Consider the following 17,544-nt stretch of genomic DNA (forward strand, 5'->3'; position numbering starts at 1 on the left):
CAACTTAAGCATAGTGCAAAAGCTCTTAAAGTTCATTCACTCAAGCTCTCTACTCTCTACTTGTGCATCTACTTGTCTTAGCCTCTTTGCCTACTTGTGGGATTCGGCTGACTTAGCAAAGATCAAGAGAGGGATCAAGCTAAGGCCGGCACGGTTCAAGAGAAGGGAGTTCCAAGGCCGTGACACTCTGCTCCCTCTCTCGCTCTTTCACACTCTTTGTTTGGTTTCTTTTACTTCGCCTTTGGGCATTTGGACTCGTTGGTTACTTTGTACTTTCATGATTAAAAACACATGAAATCTATAATTTCGCGATTGAATCTGCAGATTTCAAGTTGTTTGTTTTAGTTTTCACTTTAATTTTGTGACGATCTGGTCCTTATGCTGGAGTTTGGTGTTGATTTTAGAATTTCGACGAACCAGCAGCAGCAATAGTGAAAGTGGATGGCTACTTCCGGGGTGAGAGAATGAACTTGATTGCTATTTGTTCCGACATTAATGGCATGTGCAGTCTATCAAACTCAGGCACATGTGGATCTGTGAGCATAAATTTTGTTCCATACTTTTTCTTTGCTTTTCTCTGTATACCCTTCTTATTCGCTAATATGTCTATCTGTTTGTATGGATTGCACAGTAAGAGACATTAAACCTTCCTCCCATTCTTGTGTTCAGTTAGTATATGCTAGCATTTATATTTTATACCTCCAATATATCCAAGACAAATTGGTTGCATCTCACTTTAAGCTGTCCTTTAATTCTCAACAGCACAATAATTCATGAATACTCATATCTATTATAGGTCCTCCTTTTAATGATGATTTTCCATTCCCTCTTTAATAACATTGCTTACTCACTTGAATTTTGGCTTTCTCACTATCTCATGGCCTCTCTTACTTGGTTCATATTTCAGACTCACTCTAAGCAGAAAATGAAGAGGATGAAATCGAGAAAATCACATTCTTGGTGGTGGGATAGTCATATTAGTCCCAAGAATTCAAAGTGGCTTGCAGAAAATCTTGAAGGTGAGCATCTATGGAAAGGAGTGCTCATACTATTTATTTATATTCCCTTTTCGTGAATCGAATAAAAATAAAGAAAAGCAGATTATCAAGCAGCTGCTTCTCTTTCAGGTCATGTTTAAGAATAAGAATTGGGACATGCATGTCAACTAATAATCAAGGGACCCATATCTACTATAGTTTGGCATTTGATAAATTTTTAATGGAAAATTTCGGGTGGGGACCCTTGACCCAAGACTATAAAAAAGAGGACCCCAAAATTTCTAATATTTCACTAAAGGACTCATACGAAATTTCTTTTGAATTTGTAATAAAAATGACAAAATTGTCCTCATTTAAATAAATAACATAAACGACTTGTTTGTTCTCATATTGTATATTGTTCATTTACTTATGAAATGTTGTTTGTTTTCCTATTCACTTGCTTATATTCCTAGTTTTACTTGATTTTATTCCAAGTGTTGGTTTCATAATAAGACGACTTGTTCACTTCTATACTATATGTTGTTCATTTATTTATGGAATGTTATTCGTTTTCCTACTTCATTTGTTTATGGCTCTTGTAATGAAATCAAGTAAAAATAGGCTTATAAACAAGTAAAGTAGGGAAACAAATAACATTCAGTAAGTAAATAAACAAATACATTATGGGAACGAACAAATTATTTATGTTGTTTATTTAAATGAGGGTTTAGAATTTGGTACTTGAAATGTTGGGACATTAAATTGTAAATTTGTAGAGGTTGTAGGGGTTATGATTCAAAGGAAAATCAATATCCTTTGCTTGCAAGAAACAAAATGGCGTGGAGAAGGAGCTAAGGATATTCAAGGTTTCAAGCTTTGGTATACAGGAAAAGTAAGTGCACGCAATGGAGTAGGCATCATTATAGATAAGGAGTGGAAGAAGAACGTTGTAGAAGTTAGCAGAATTGGAGACAGAATTATTTCTTTAAAAATGATAATTGGACGTGAGACTGTTAATATTGTTAGCGCTTATGCGCCGCAAGTCGGGACAGAAGCCAGTCTTAAGGAATTATTTTGGGAGGATCTGGAGGGGTTGATTCGACACATGCCACAGAGTAAAAAGATTTTTATTGGAGGAGACTTTAATGCGCATGTCGGGAGGGAAGCTGGTCAGTATGCGAGGGTGCATGGTGGTTTTGGTTTTGGAGAGCTAAACAATGAAGGGCAAACTCTTCTTGATTTCTCATTGGCGTATGATTTTAAGATTGCCAACACTTGTTTCAAGAAGAGAGATGAGCATCTCATCACTTACAAAAGTGGAGCCTCAAGGTCGCAGATTGATTTTCTTTTGGTTAGGAACACAGATAGAAAACTTTGTAAAAATTGTAAGGTGATCCCTGGAGATGCTGTAACGACACAACATAGGGTCCTAGTCCTTGATGTGTGTATTTGAGTAAAATCCAAAAACGTCGACAAGTAGTAACACCAAGGATTAGGTGGTGGCAATTAAAAGGTGAGAAGCAAGATATTTTCAAGCGAAATCTTTTGGATAAAGGAATTTGGGATTCTCAGGGAAGTGCTAACATCATATGGGAGGATATGGCTAAAAAGATACAAGAGGTTGCAAAAGTAGTTTTGGAAGAATCGAAAGGTTCTGGTCCGAGAGATAAGGAGTCTTGGTGGTGGAATAATAGTGTACAGGACAAAATCAAGTATAAGAAGAACTGTTTTAAAGCCATACATTTGTGTAACAATGATGAAAATTGAGAGAGGTACCGTATGGCTAAGAAGGAAACTAAGAGAGCTGTGGGTGAAGCTCGTTCCAAAGCTTTTGAAGAATTTTATAAGAACCTTGAGACGAAGGAAGGAGAGCAAAATATTTTTAAGATTGCCAAGAGTAGGGAAAGAAAATCAAGAGATCTAGAACAGGTAAGGTGTATTAAGGATGAAGAGGGAAGAATTTTAGTTACAGATGATGAAATTAAAAATAGATGGGAGACTTATTTTTCTAAACTTTTTAATGATGGAGAGGATTCATCTAGTAACTTGGAGGATTTAGTAACTGGTGAAGGAGAACAAAATTTGTCATTCTATCGAAAAATACGTGATAAGGAGGTAAAGGAAGCTCTTAAGAAAATGGCAAATGGTAGAGCGAACGGACCTGATTGTATATCTATCGAAGCGTGGAAATGTTTAGGTGAAGAAGGGGTGAGATGGCTAACTAAGTTATTTAATGTGATTTTACGGTCCAAGAAAATGCCTGATGAGTGGAGGAGAAGTACATTAATTCCTATTTATAAAAATAAAGGAGATATTCAGAATTGTACTAACTATAGAGGGATTAAACTCATGAGCCACACAATGAAATTGTGGGAGAAAGTAATTGAGCACAGGTTGAGATTAGAGACAAGTATTTTTGAGAATCAATTTGGTTTTATGCCAGGTAGATCAACTACAGAGGCGATTTATCTACTAAGGGGATTAATGGAAAAGTATCGTTGTAAAGATAAAGATCTACACATGGTTTTTATTGATTTGGAAAAAGCTTATGACCGTATACCAAGAGAAGTGCTTTGGAAAGCGTTGGAAAAAAAGGGAGTACGGATTGCTTATATTAAAGCCATACAAGATATGTATAAGGGGGTAAAAACTAGTATAAGAACGCCTAGTGGTCAAACAAAGAATTTTCCTATAAAGATTGGACTACATCAGGGATCATCTCTGAGTCCTTATTTGTTCAACTTGATTTTAAATGTTTTGACGGAACATATTCAAGAGGAAATCCTGAAATGTATGCTCTTTGCGGATGATATAGTTCTTATAGCAGAGACAAGAGAAGAGGTTAATTGCAAACTTGAGTTATGGAGGAGGACATTGGAGTCGAAAGGTTTTCGTCTGAGTAGAAGTAAGACGGAATATTTATATTGTAAATTTGGTAAAGGACTATTCGAAAATAATTTGGAAGTGAAATTGGGAGATCAAATTATACCTCAAGTGGAAAAGTTTAGATATTTGGGAGCCATTATTCAAAATGATGGCGAAATCAGTGGAGATATTTCACATAGAATTCAAGCTGGGTGGTTTAATTGAAGAAAAGCTAAAGGAGTTATTTGTGACCGTAAGGTGCCTAATAAACTTAAAGGAAAGTTTTATCGTACTGCTATCAGACCGGCAATGTTATATAGTAGTGAATGCTGGGCTCTAACGGGACAGCAAGAGCATAAAGTTGGAGTAGCAGAGATGAGAATGTTACGATGGATGTGCGGACATACACGTAAAGATAAAATTCAAAATGAGCACATACGTGAAAAAGTGAGGGTGGCACCTATTGAGGAAAAAATGATAGAAAATCGGTTAAGATGGTTTGGGCATGTACAAAAAAGACCAAGGGAGGCACCAGTGAGAAGAGTGGAACATATAACTTTGAGTCCGATTAAGAGAGGTAGAGGAAGGCCTAAGAGAACACTCTTGGAAGTTGTTGAACGTGATCTCTTAATTAATAATATTTCTAAAAGCTTAATAAATGATAGAGCACAATGGCGTCTTACAATCCATGTAGCCGACCCCACCTAGTGGGATAAAGGCTTGTTGTTGTTGTTGTTGTTGTTGTATTTAAATGAGGGCAATTTTGTCATTTCCATCACAAATTCAAAAGAAATTTCGTACAAGTCTTTTAATGAAATTTCATAAATTTTGGAATTCTCTTTTTCATTATCTTGGGTCAAGGGTCCCCACCTCAAATTTTCTCCTTTTTTAAACTAAAAACCAGTGTTATCAGAACCGGACTAGACCAGCCAGTCCAACCGGTTCAACCGGGAACCAGTCCCAAGTCCGATCCGGTCATCACAAAAAACCAAAAATTTCAAGAACCGGTATAACCGGCCACGAACCGGTAAAACCGGCTAAAATCGGCAAGAACCGGTTGAACCGATTATATTATTTTTTAATTTTTTATTTTTAATTCATATTTTAAAATTATAATTAATACATATTTATACCTGATAAGCATTATGAAATAAAAAAATGTATAAAATATGTATAAATTATGTATATGTGTATATATTTTAAAGTTATAAATTATGAATTATGAAACACTTGTATATGTTTTGGATGAAAATAATGTAATATTGAAGAATGTTATATTTTTTATTTTATATTATTTTGTTTGAAATTTAAACATTCATTTTTTGTTATTATATATTATTATTTCTTTATATTTTAAATATATAATATTTAAAATATATCAATTTATTTATGACCGGTTGGACCACGGTTCAAACCGCGGTCCGACCATTGAACCGTGAACCAGTACCTCGACCGGTTCAATGACCGGTCCGGTTTTCATAACATTGCTAAAAACCAATGTACACATCAATTCCTTTCTCCCATAATTTTTGTTAACTAATAATCAAGGGACCCATATCTACTATAATTTGGCATCTGATAAATTTTTAAACTAAAGATCGATGGTACACATCGATTCCTTTCCCCCATAATTTTTGTTAGGTTCTAACTTTTATTATTCAAGAGCAAATCTGGAATTAAATATTGTAAGGGCGAAGAGCTGCATGATAATCATTTTTCACTTATAAATTTTTCAATTAATAATTTATTAGTTGTTTTTTTTTTGTGGTTGTTTTCTTAAAAGGAGACCTAGGGACTCATTTTGTTGCACAAATTTTCAGATATGCACATGTACTCATATCTATAATTCATCTAGATGAGATTTGGATGGTCTAGATTTTATTATTTTACTTTTATATTTTTTAGGTTAAATTATTTGTTTTCATAAATTAATAGTTAAAACATTATATTATTTTTACATTCTGCTTTATTTAAGATAAAAAAATATTAAAACTGAATTAAGAAAATTTATAAGATTTGGATTGTTCAATTTAGATATGAAGATGTGTACATGAGACCTGACTTTTCTTTGGTCTAGCTATTTTAAGCCTTTCACATTTCCATAATAAGCACTGAACCCATTTATGTGAAGGGGAAGAACGAGGTAGGTGAGCAAGTTAACCATGAGTTTATCCTTGAAATCCCCACACGCTTAAATTGTTGTCCTAAGGTTTAAATGTAGTTCTGGGTTAGGATGGTTAACATGATATATGGGTTAATTTACCAACCTTACTAGTGGTTGATGAATATATGTTAAAACCTTTGTGCTTATGTTGTTCGAACGGAATTTGTTAATCTTATGCTGGGGTTTTATGGGCTATTTAACCATCAAGGTACCTAGTACCTTTATTCCACTACCTAAACAAGGAAAAGTTAAAACAGGTTCAGATATTAACGTTGGTGTAATTTTAGCATCTTGGTTATCTCCTTCCTTTATTTTACTGGATAAAGAACTTCTCGGAGGAATCAAACATTTTGTTACACACGTTTTCTACTGTTTCATCAAATCTCGACACCAATTTTCATCAAAATGCCCGACAAGAAAATGATAAAACGATCTTTCACCTCAGAAATGGACAAGAGTGTGAAGAGAATGCTGAAGCTGATTGAGGAGGATGCAGATTCATTTGCCAAGAAGGCTGAGATGTATTATCAGAAGAGGCCCGAATTGATATCTCTTGTCGAGGATTTCTATCGAATGTATCGTTCTCTGGCTGAACGTTATGATCATGTCACAATTGAATTGAGGAAGAACATCCCCTCTGATCTTCAATCCCAAGGCTCAGGTATATCGGACATTGGTTCCGTTTCTGGGCAATCCTCTGCCATGCCTTCTCCTGGAAGGCCGGGCCATCGTAAATCCAGTAATCGAGCTGCTGGATTTGATTTTTTTCTTGGATCTGGTGGAAATGGTTACGATGCTGGACGTGGAGAAGGATCTGAATCTTCTAGGACAGCAGATTCTGAGGAGGAATCTGATGATTCTTCCATTCATAATGACTCAGGTTTCTTGGGAAGTATTGATGATTATCACAGGCAGAACAGGAAAATAATGGAATTGGAAATTGAGGTACGTGACTTGAAAGAAAAACTTTGGCTGCAAGAGGAAGAGCTTGCAGAAAGAGGGGCAAGAAATGAGAATTGTGAATATATTCATGTCAAAGTTAATGAATATGAACAAGAACTGAAGAAAGTGAATGAAAAATTAAGGCTTTCCGAAGAAGAAATCTCCGTTCTAAAGATTGAACTTGACAGATTGAGGTCCCTGGATTCAGCAGATTTGCAGGCTAATGTAGAATTCTCATCGACTCAGGAAGATTTGGAGCCCAATAGTAAGATTAAATCACTGGAGGAGGAGTTAAGAATCACCAAAGAAAATCTTGAAGCTTCAAAAAAGCATATTGCTTCATTAGAAGTTGGAACCACAACATCATCTGAGAAAATTCAAGAATTGCAGGATCATCTGGACTCAGCTTCAAAGTACATTACTGCTTGGAAGACCAAATTCAACACTGAGAAAAATGAGACCAACGAACTCCTAGAAAGACCTGAAAACACAAAACTCAGTCTCTTAGGCCAAGATCATGAGATCATGGATTTAAAAGCAGCTGTGACCGATGCAGAGATGAAGAAGATCAATTCCGAGAAAGCAGAGATGGAGGCACATAAGGGAGAAATCAAGGAAAGAGAGAGCAGAAGAAGCCTGAACACAACTTTGAATGCATTAAAATCAGAAAGATATGATCTCAATGCAGAAGTTTGTAGGCTCAGGGGAGAGATAAACAGAAGAGACGATCAGATTGAACAACTAGGTTGGCATTTAAACCAGTTACACATGGAACACGTGAAGTTGATAGCTGGAATGGAAGTGGCCCAGAAGCAAGTGGAAGAGCTTAAACAAAGAGGAAAGAAACTAGAGGAAGAGGTTGAAAGGCAAAGAAATGAGATATTAGAAGGAGCAGAAGAGAAACGTGAAGCCATAAGGCAGCTTTGCCTCTCACTAGAGCACTACAGAAATGATTATAACAGGCTTCGTCAGGATTATGCAGGGCGCAAACGAGTATCACTTTTGGCCTCATAACATACACTCACGCGCATGCATATCCGTGCGTGCATTTATTTCTTTGTTATGTAGATCAGTAAGGGTCTTCAAATTGGACTCCTACGGTTGTCTAATAAAATGTGTTCTCCATCAGTATGTCCTGTATTTTCCAGGATTGTCATATCCGTCTCGTTTCTCAAATAGAAACTACATCTCTGTTAGGCTCATTTAGTAAAGTTGTGGCTAGAGAAGAATCATCTCGTCATAAAAAAATTTCGGAAAAACGAAAGGAGCAAAGAAGAATACTCTTATAGTGAATATTGATGATTTTAAATGTGTCATGATGAAGATGATCGTATATCAGGTGAATCATGTCATCTAAATTATAAAGCCGGAAAAATGACAGATCTTCTGAGAACATTAATAATAGATAACGACCCTAAAATTATGAAACTTCAAAACAATTTTATAGCCTTTAGCTGGCATTAAAAAAAATTTTGATTAAATTTTTTCAATGCTCATCTTCCATATTTTCAATACTTATCTTTGAAATTTTTAGTACTCCATTTTTTATTCTTTTCAATAGTTATTTTAGATGTTTTCAATACTCATCTTTCAAATTTTCAATATTGAAAGCAATCAAAAATAAGTGTAACATTCAAAAAATTTAACCCTCAATTAGCCGAGTAAATAAGGTTTATTAAGTAATTAATATAGTGTGTGATTACAGAGAGCTAATGGATGTTATGAGTTATAATTTTAGCCTTAAAAGTGAGTCCAAGGTAAAGTTAGGCCACCCAAACCTTGAAATGAGAGAAAAACAAAGGGAAATGACTCTGCGCAATGACTGTGCACCACATGTCGTAGGGCATAAGTCATCAGAGCATGAATTAGGCTTCTCTGTACCACATGCCATGGCACATGGTGCATGTGTTGTGGTGCACGGTCACAATTCTGAGAAATAGAGTTGTGATACAGGGGTGGAAGCGGGATCGTGTTAATTCGGGACAAAACTCATAACACGAATAAGAGAAGTGAAAATGAAACAAAGAAATGTAGAGGTGAAAATGAACTAAGAAATGAAGGAAAGGATAAATGAAAAGACAAAGAATGATAAGGATCAAGGAAAAGGATAACTAGAACAAGCTGGCTCTAGCAACCTTAGACTTTGAGACACCATAAGAGTTGATCAGACTCTTGATCACGTCAATATTTACCTTAGAATTCCTACAAACAAGCACAACTTGCATGAAGAGTTTTACCAAACTCAAGAGAAAATTCTCATTTATCACTTAGTTGAAAGAGTACATAAGGGGGCTTATTTATAGGCAAGAGAATAGAAGACTCTAGAATCCCTAACCCTAGATGACTTCCTCCAAAATGGTGCCACCTCCTTGACAAAATAGGAAGATTCCTTTTTTTTTTTTAAGATTCAACAATAATGGCCAGATGAGGAAATTCAAAAACTTTTCTAATAACTAAAGTCTTGCTCCCTAAGTCAAATTACCTAATAAAAGCTACAGTAATGAAAAAGAATCAGCATTAAAGTTGAAAATAAAAAAGAAAAACAATTAAGTCTTGAAATTCAAACTTAGGCTAACGTAGGAAACAATTCAAATTTGTATTGAAAGCTTAAAGATGATGGAGATCACACCTTCTCCCTCTTCATATCTTATCATAAGTGGAACCTTCTCCCTCTTCAAATCTAATCATAAATGACATCCCCTTCTTAACCAAAATAGCCCTCAAACTTATTCAGCACATGGTGAATTAAGTAGGCTTGGATTTTCACTAATTGGGCATGCATCTTTATGGACTTGGATCTTTAAGATGTTAAGAAAGTGTGGACCTTCTTCATTGGGCTTTTGGGATGTATGAAGCTCATTAAAGAACATAACCCATTAAAGAACATGGCCTTAAGCTCTTGGACTTCTTTAATGAGACTAGTTAGGGCCTCCTTTATAGCTTTGGTTTGAGCTTTATTTAGGTCTCCTATGCTTTATAATGGATCCTTGGGCACATTAGACTTAAACTCTTAGACTCCCTTTAGGCTTGGCATGCCTTCTAGCTCTATGTGTGGTCTATCAAGTTGTGTCAGACACAAAAAAAGAACAAAAAGGAGACAAAGAGGAATGAAGAGAAACAAAAGGGCTTTGCTAGGGCATTGTATGTTTGAAGGATTACAAGCAATTTAGAGCTTGTAAACATTAAAGGTAAGCCTTTTAAATCCTTTACTTCATTCCTCTTCCATTTTCTTAAATATGGAAGTTAGAGTTTGTTAGAAAAGATGATTTTCAACTATAGAGGCTTTGAGTTTGAACTCATTAACTTAAATAGAGTTAGTGAGAGTTTTTTAAACATAACATTTATTGCCTAGCTTGTTTTTGATGTGTAGGTGCCATTACTATTCAAAAATGGCATTTATGAAGGTTGTTGGAGAAGTTGAAATGTCATTAATGGTTAGCTGGGAGTTCAATAAAGTTAATGTAAGTTAGAGAAAGCTAATAAACCTTATGGGTAATCTCATACATGAGGAGAGTGAGTTTTGAAATTTTGGAAATGTTGAACAAGATATTGAAAATTATCCTACAAAGGGTATTGATGATTATTATTGTGATTAAATGTAGAGTGATCACAACGTGGCACCATTCAAACTTTGTGTATTAATATTCTCTTGATTTATACACTATAATTGAAACGTGTGAAATTATTTAAAATGCAAGTGTGGCACCTAAAATTGTAATCTCCCATTTTATAACAAGAGGAAGTTTTGAAATAAATACTTATAATGTGATGTTCAATGAATGTGTGTAAGGTGGAATTCAATGAGTGTTTGTAAGGTGGAGTTCAATGATATGGTATTTTGTAGAGTTCAATGATATGTGGTATGGAGTTCAATGATGTGTTGTTGTGTGTTTATGTAATGATCATATATGATGTGAGTACAATGGTGATATTAAGCATGCCTATATATTAAGTATTTTGCATGCTAAGTGATATTGCACTTATACATCACATAATCATGTGAGGCGAGAGTTTGCTTACAAAGTAGAGTAATGAGTTGAAATCTATGTGGTAAGACAGCTATTAGAGCTTAATAGTTTGCCTTGATATTATTATTTTATTGTCTTACTTTATTCAACAAGGGACTATCCCATTGTTTAATAATAGACTTGAAGCTACAATAGTTTTTACTTATTCGATGAAAAAGCTAATTTAAGAAGAAAGACATCCCATGGTATGAGATTAGGAGGAAACTATGGCCTACGAGTGAGTTAAACAAGGTTGGTCGGGACTCTTCTTACACGCGACTAGTTAGGGTAGTCTCATCACATGGACGAGCCTATTGTGAGTTAGCCCATTCTTTTGGCACTTGAATTGAAATTTAGGTACCCAAGTAATGTTTGAATTGTGAAAAGGAGTGAGTATAAAAATGAGTTTTCACTTTTTGACAGAGAAATAATTTGATTGTGAAAGTTCTACCATTAGTTAGAGTTAAGAGAGAGTTCTTTGTGTCCTAGATCACTTTGATCAGATGTTGAACAGAGAAATGGGATACGTCAAAAGTTTGCCCTTATTGCTGTCAAATGACAGCACCCTATTGTTGTCAAATGATAGCAACAATGCTATCAAAGTTGTGCAATGTGCCGCAGCACATGGCATAGAGGCACACATGCTGCAACGCACGTGCAAAAAGCTACGACACACCTTTGTTTTTTTATACTAATTTTTTATTTTTCAACTGAAATGCAAATGTTTTGATATAAATTAGCATCTTGTGTTTTTGTACATATTTTCTACTCTGATTTTTCATTTATAAAAGTCCATTGGAGTATTTTGGAAAAATTTGAAAACTTGGAATCCATTTATTATAAGATTTATAAACTTGGTGACCTATAAAAAATTTTAGATTTAAATGTGGATTAATAAGGGAGACCTTATAATAAGTATTTTTAGCACTAAGAAAAATGATGATGAGTATTGATCTAAGATGACTATTGAAAGAAAAATGAAAAATTGAGTAGTGAAATGCCAAAAATAAGTACTAAAAATGTGGAAAATGAGGATTGAAAATGTAAAAGATAAGTACTAAAAAAATTAACTCGGAAAAAAAATAATTTCAATTAAGAACTATGGTTCTTTTTTTAAAATTTTAAAATTTAAACATGCTTAACTTCAAATAATATTATTAGAGGATCCATAAATATCATTTTCCCAATAAACTATAAGTTTTATTATGGAAAACTTAATCTACAAGTCCTTATAGTTTCCTTTAATTTTAAATTAGGTCATTGTAATTTATTTCATAATCAAGCCCTTATAATTTAATCCATTACATATGTTAATCCTTGAACATTAAAATTAACGATGAATATAATGATTAACTTCTTTCAAGACAAAAACCTTTTTTGAGTTTATAGAAAATTTAATTTATTACTTTTGGCTAGAAAAGAAAATATTTTATAAAAATTCTATATGTATATTTAGAAGACAACTTAATTATATAAATTTTGATTCATGAAAACCATGTAATTAATTCTAAAGTTATATAATCTTGCAATAAAAAATATAAAATTTTATAATTTTATTTTTAATGTAAAAATTCAAAGATTTTAACTTTCAAGATTAAAAAAAATCTAACGGATCAAATTATAAGAACTCAGTTAAAAAAAAACTATAGTAACCTAATTTAAAATTAAGAAAAATCATAAGGACTTGTAGATCTATTTTCCTTTTATTATTAATAACTTGTGAATTTAAGGATCTTTCAAGAACATTAATCATATTTGAGGACCCTAAAATTATGAAATTTCAGAAAAAGATCATAGACTTTAGTTGGGATTAAAATTTTTTTGATTGAATTTTTTAACATTCATCTTCCACATGTTCATTATTCATCTACAATGTTTTGTAAAATAACAAGTAACCATTAAGCCTCTGACAAATATTAGTTTGGAAAGTGAAAACATCGTTGATACAATATAAAAAGTTGTGCATTGTATGATTAAAAAGTATTGGTAGCTTAGTGGCTATAAATTCTTTTGGTGACTAAGAGATTGTGGGTTTGGACCGAACCGGCTAGGTCAACCTAAAAATCGATAACCCATTCCCTTGTCCGATCTGGTTTTACTTATAAACCAGTGAGGGAATGAACTAGTGTAACTTGATCAACCCAATAGAACCCGATGGGTTGATTGAGTTAACTGGGTTATTATTTTTTCAAACAGAACCCCCAAAACGACGTCGTTTTAGGAGATTTTTTTCATTTTTATTTTCTACAGCACTGAGTTCGGAAATAAGATAACAAAAAAAGTGAAACTGAAGTCAAAAAAATGAAAAATTAGAGGTAAAGCATGCTAAGTCCAATCTAGATTTCCAGATAGCATTCGGTTCAACCTTTCATCTGTGTCTCTCCTCTCTCACCCTAACCTAATCGACGTCTCTTCTCCAGCTCAGTCTCTATCTCTTCTTTAGGCTCTAGCTCTATCTCCGTCTCTTCTCCAGCTCAGTCTCCATCTCTTCTCTAGACTTTTGAGATTGAAGGGTTGTAATTATAAGGATAGATATTTAAAGTGTTGTATTTTATTATTGTTAGAATTTTGAGTGGTTGGATTTAGTTGAATGTTTTTATAATTAATGTCTTTTTATTTAAATTGTATTATTTTAATCATGACCAATTTGCCACCGATTCAACCCCAATTGAACCACTAACCTGTGACCCAGTGCTATGACCGATTCAATGATCGGTATGGTTTTACGTACCTTGGTTCAAACCCTAGCCATATTGAAAATTTAATTTGCTACTGGCATTGAAACTTCGATGACCAAACTAGCAGTGGTGGTCTAATGACTGTAACATCCTATTTTTTATTTTGGGATTTAATTGTGGAAATTATAAATTAATTAAGGATCTAAATTAGTATTATTATTAATTTGAGATTCAATTGAAGAATTAATTTGTGATTGAGGTTAAATTGGGCATAGAATTATATATAAAGATTAATTGGGGTTTAAAATGTGTATTAAGTTGGATGGGACCTAAATTGTTGGGTTTAAATTAATGAGTCCAAAATTGGTTCATGTGTCGTGGCTCACAAACCCGAAATTTAAATCCAAACTCTTCATATGAAACAAAAAACATAGGAGAGGCAGTTAGGGTTTAGTGCAACATTTATGAAGCTTTGCTAGAGCATTGATTATTCCACGATTTTAACTTGATTTTAAGGCATTAAAGACTCAAGGTAACCTTCCTAAACTTCATCCTACCTTCTAATCTCTTCTTTTAGATAGTTTATGGTTTGGTTAAGGTTGGAATTTTGTTCTTAAGGATACACAACCCTTAGGTTTGAATTATATGGGCTGTTTGAGGTTAGATACGTTAGTTTATGTTGTTTTAATGGTGTTTATGGCAATGGAATGGGTTAATCCAAAACTATAGCCTAAGTGGATGATGATTAATGATAATTAGAATGTTTAGAGGTTAAATTTATGTTTAAGAGGTGTAATAAGGACTAATATGACTAACTTTGATGATTAAGTATATGTGAATGCATTAAGGTTATGTAATTAATTAACCCAACTCTAGGATTCAGGTGTGATTAGTATTTAAGCACTTTTATTAACTATAATTAGCATTGTATTAATGATGGTTAATATTATATTGTGTGTAGATTTTGTTACTAATGATGTGGAAGGTGGTAACACGCTTATCTAGGACCTTTACTACTAAGAAGTAAAGGTAACTTTTATTAATGTATGGTGGTGTGTGTATTGTGATAGATTATGTGTACTTTGTTGATAAAAATTATTGTTTGGAAAGTATAGTGTTTGAAAATGTATATTGTTATTTGGAAATCTATATTGCCAAGTGGGCATTGAATATTCTATATAACTATGTTAATACATAAACAATTGTTTGGAAGTATGTTCACACTTGTTTGGATTTATTGCTTGGAAAATACCATCCTCATGACTTTGTTCAAGTTTTAAATGGGTTGTTAGGGTTTTCCTATCATGTTTGTTTGCATACCACATGGTATGTCCTTACTGAACAAAATGAGTGACTTATAGCTTGAATGAGCTTACCTTTGGTTGGATGAGTTAACTATCAAGCATTAGACTTTGGTCCTAGAGTAAGGAGGGTTATTAGGTGTAGTCATTCATTTTTGTTTGGATTGTTTGGATATTTTATGTTTGAAAATGTATTTTGACATGCTCGAATAGCAATTACATGATTAGTTACATCTCATGCATTATTGCAAATTAATATTGGTTACTATGATTTTTACATCTCATTTCCCATGGTTAATAATTTTTTAAGTGTTTAGCCAAATAACTATTGGAGACATAATATTGGTATATTGACACCAACTAGTTGTGTTAGGCCTCCTTTTATTTGGTTATGTATACTTTGCCAACCATAGGGCATATTTTGTTTAAATGAGCATGTGACTTCTTACTTTTGATCAAACTTATATATGTTATTCATAAGTCTTAGTTTTGACTCTCATGGCCTTGATTGTTATGATTTGAGTATAATATGGATATGAAAATTCTATATGAATACTTTTTGGAAATTTTTTGATTTTGACTGAGTTAGGTGACTATAATCCAACTATTAGAGTTTGCATGTTGGAATGATGAGTTGTTTATACTCTAAAATAATTAAGTTAACACTAATATAGTACTAGTGGCAACCTAGGTCATTCTTCATTAAAAGGCTAACTAAAGTTAATTAAGGCTAAACTAGTGAGCTAAACTAATCAAGAGTTGATTGATTTTTGCTAATTAAATTAAATGGATAAATTTGATTAAAAACCTAATTAACTACTGAAATAAAAATGGGAGTTTTTTAAACCTTTTTAAAGTAGAGTCCTAGGAGTTATAGGATGTTAGATTTTTTATCTATTCTTTTTAACTAGGCTTAAGTTAACTTTCACTCTCTTGACTCAAATTAAACCTCTTACACAACTTTGTATAAATGTGCTTTTCTAACCAATTCAATTAACCAAGTCCTTTCATAATTTTTTAGAAGTCCCTAATCAATTTATTAGTTAGGCACAAAGTGATTAAAATCTCCCTTAGTTTCCCTCAAGTACAACTTGGCCTATGGTAAGTCTAATGCATAATTTTACACACAAGACATTTTTTCAAACATTAATCAAACATATTTATGCATAACCAATTAATGTAAGACACATTCAATATACATAAAACATATATTTATATGAATTACAATGTATTGGAGAAAATTTTCAGCAACAACACAAAGTGAAACTAAGTGAAAAAACACTAAACCAATAAGTTAAATACTAATTTTGGTTAATAAAAACAAGGAAAAGTGTGTAATTTGGGAAAATATTACATGATTTTTTGTCAATAATAACAAGAAAAAGTGTGTAATAAATGTGACTTATCAATTCTCCTGCATTTACCTTTTACACTTCAGGAAAAATAAAAAAAAAACTCTTTCAAAATATCAAAACAAGGACAAAGTAAAACAAAATAACTTATTAAGGGTAATCAAGTTAAAAGTCAAGGAAAGTTTTCACAAAAAACATGAGATATTGTTGCTCTAGTTGGAATATCTCATCAACCACAAGTAAATCTTTAAAAAAGTTACCATTTCATAAAGAGAGCCTCACAAAGATAGTGTAGCACTCAAACACTCAAGTGTTTAGAGTTTAACAATTTCACTCAAAATTTTTAGCAAAAATGTCCTACCATAAGCTTATAATCTCTTTATCTCTCCACTATTAACATGCAAATGTTCTCAATAATTAAATGGACTTTAGTGGGATGTAATGCAACTATGAAATGGATGCTCTTGGATTCACAAGTGAAATCTAGGGTTTGACTCAAGGAATTAAGTCTTAGCCACAATATAAATATGTGCCAATATTTAAATCTTTCTAAAACTTCACTAAGTGGATACAAAGTGAAAAATCGATGGAAATGTAAGTGGAATGGATGTGAAAAGCAAAAAAACAAAAACAAAAACAAAATATGTCACTTGTAACTCAAGTATAAATCCTTTTATTCAAACTTTCTTTTCTTTTTCTTTTTTTCAATTTTCTCATCACTGTTTTCTTTTTCTTGTTTTTATTTTTTTCCCTAGTCATCTTGGTTATCAAGTAATAAGAGAATAATGCACTTGTTCTTCGAATGAAATGGAATGATGGAAGAATGAAAAGTGAGAAAATGAGTTGTATCCACTAAGTTAAACCTAAGAAAGATGAGAATGTTGAAACACACTTTGAAACCAATACATGCAATCCATAGTAAAATAGGGATAGTGCTTAAGAAATAAACAAAATAAACAAATAGCTCAAAGGGCTAACAAAAAGGCTGATCAATCCATTAGGGTTGGCCTTTTAATTCTTTTGGCTATTTTTAATGAATGTCATTATCATCTTTCCTATAACAAATGCAATGATGTAGCCTTGATTAAGAGGAAAAACAAGTTCTAGAGGGCATAAATGTTAAAGACAAACTACACAAAAGTGTTTAGGTTCCTTTCAACAAAGGTTTTTTTTCCCCTCTCTAAACAATTGCACACAATCTAACAGAAAACTTGTTTAACAAGGTAAAGCATGTAACATCCTGAATTTCTTAATC

At 33.0% G+C, this 17,544-nt stretch overlaps 1 protein-coding gene across 1 annotated transcript; it reads left to right on the forward strand.

Annotated features, from left to right (window-relative positions):
• The first annotated feature begins 445 nt into the window (after nt 1-445).
• On the forward strand, nt 446-8,137 carry LOC129302313 (protein NETWORKED 4A-like). The gene is made up of 3 exons (XM_054941090.1): nt 446-536; nt 908-1,019; nt 6,455-8,137. Exons 1-3 carry the CDS (start codon nt 465-467, stop codon nt 7,963-7,965), a joined length of 1,695 nt encoding a protein of 564 aa, XP_054797065.1. The 5' UTR covers nt 446-464; the 3' UTR covers nt 7,966-8,137.
• Nucleotides 8,138-17,544: the final 9,407 nt, after the last annotated feature.

The sequence above is a fragment of the Prosopis cineraria genome, unplaced genomic scaffold, assembly GCF_029017545.1.
Source record: "Prosopis cineraria cultivar Desert tree isolate PC_DT_omini unplaced genomic scaffold, ASM2901754v1 PC2, whole genome shotgun sequence".
Classification (NCBI taxonomy): Eukaryota; Viridiplantae; Streptophyta; class Magnoliopsida; order Fabales; family Fabaceae; genus Prosopis; species Prosopis cineraria.

What these genes read in the sequence shown, in the direction of transcription:
- LOC129302313 (XM_054941090.1), top strand. Translation starts at nt 465, where the DNA reads ATGAACTTGATTGCTATTTGTTCCGACATTAATGGCATGTGCAGTCTA. An exon ending in ACTCAGGCACATGTGGATCT is followed by an intron (nt 537 to 907) that starts GTGAGCATAAAT and finishes TTCATATTTCAG; the next exon opens with ACTCACTCTAAGCAGAAAAT. An exon ending in GCTTGCAGAAAATCTTGAAG is followed by an intron (nt 1,020 to 6,454) that starts GTGAGCATCTAT and finishes CTTTCACCTCAG; the next exon opens with AAATGGACAAGAGTGTGAAG.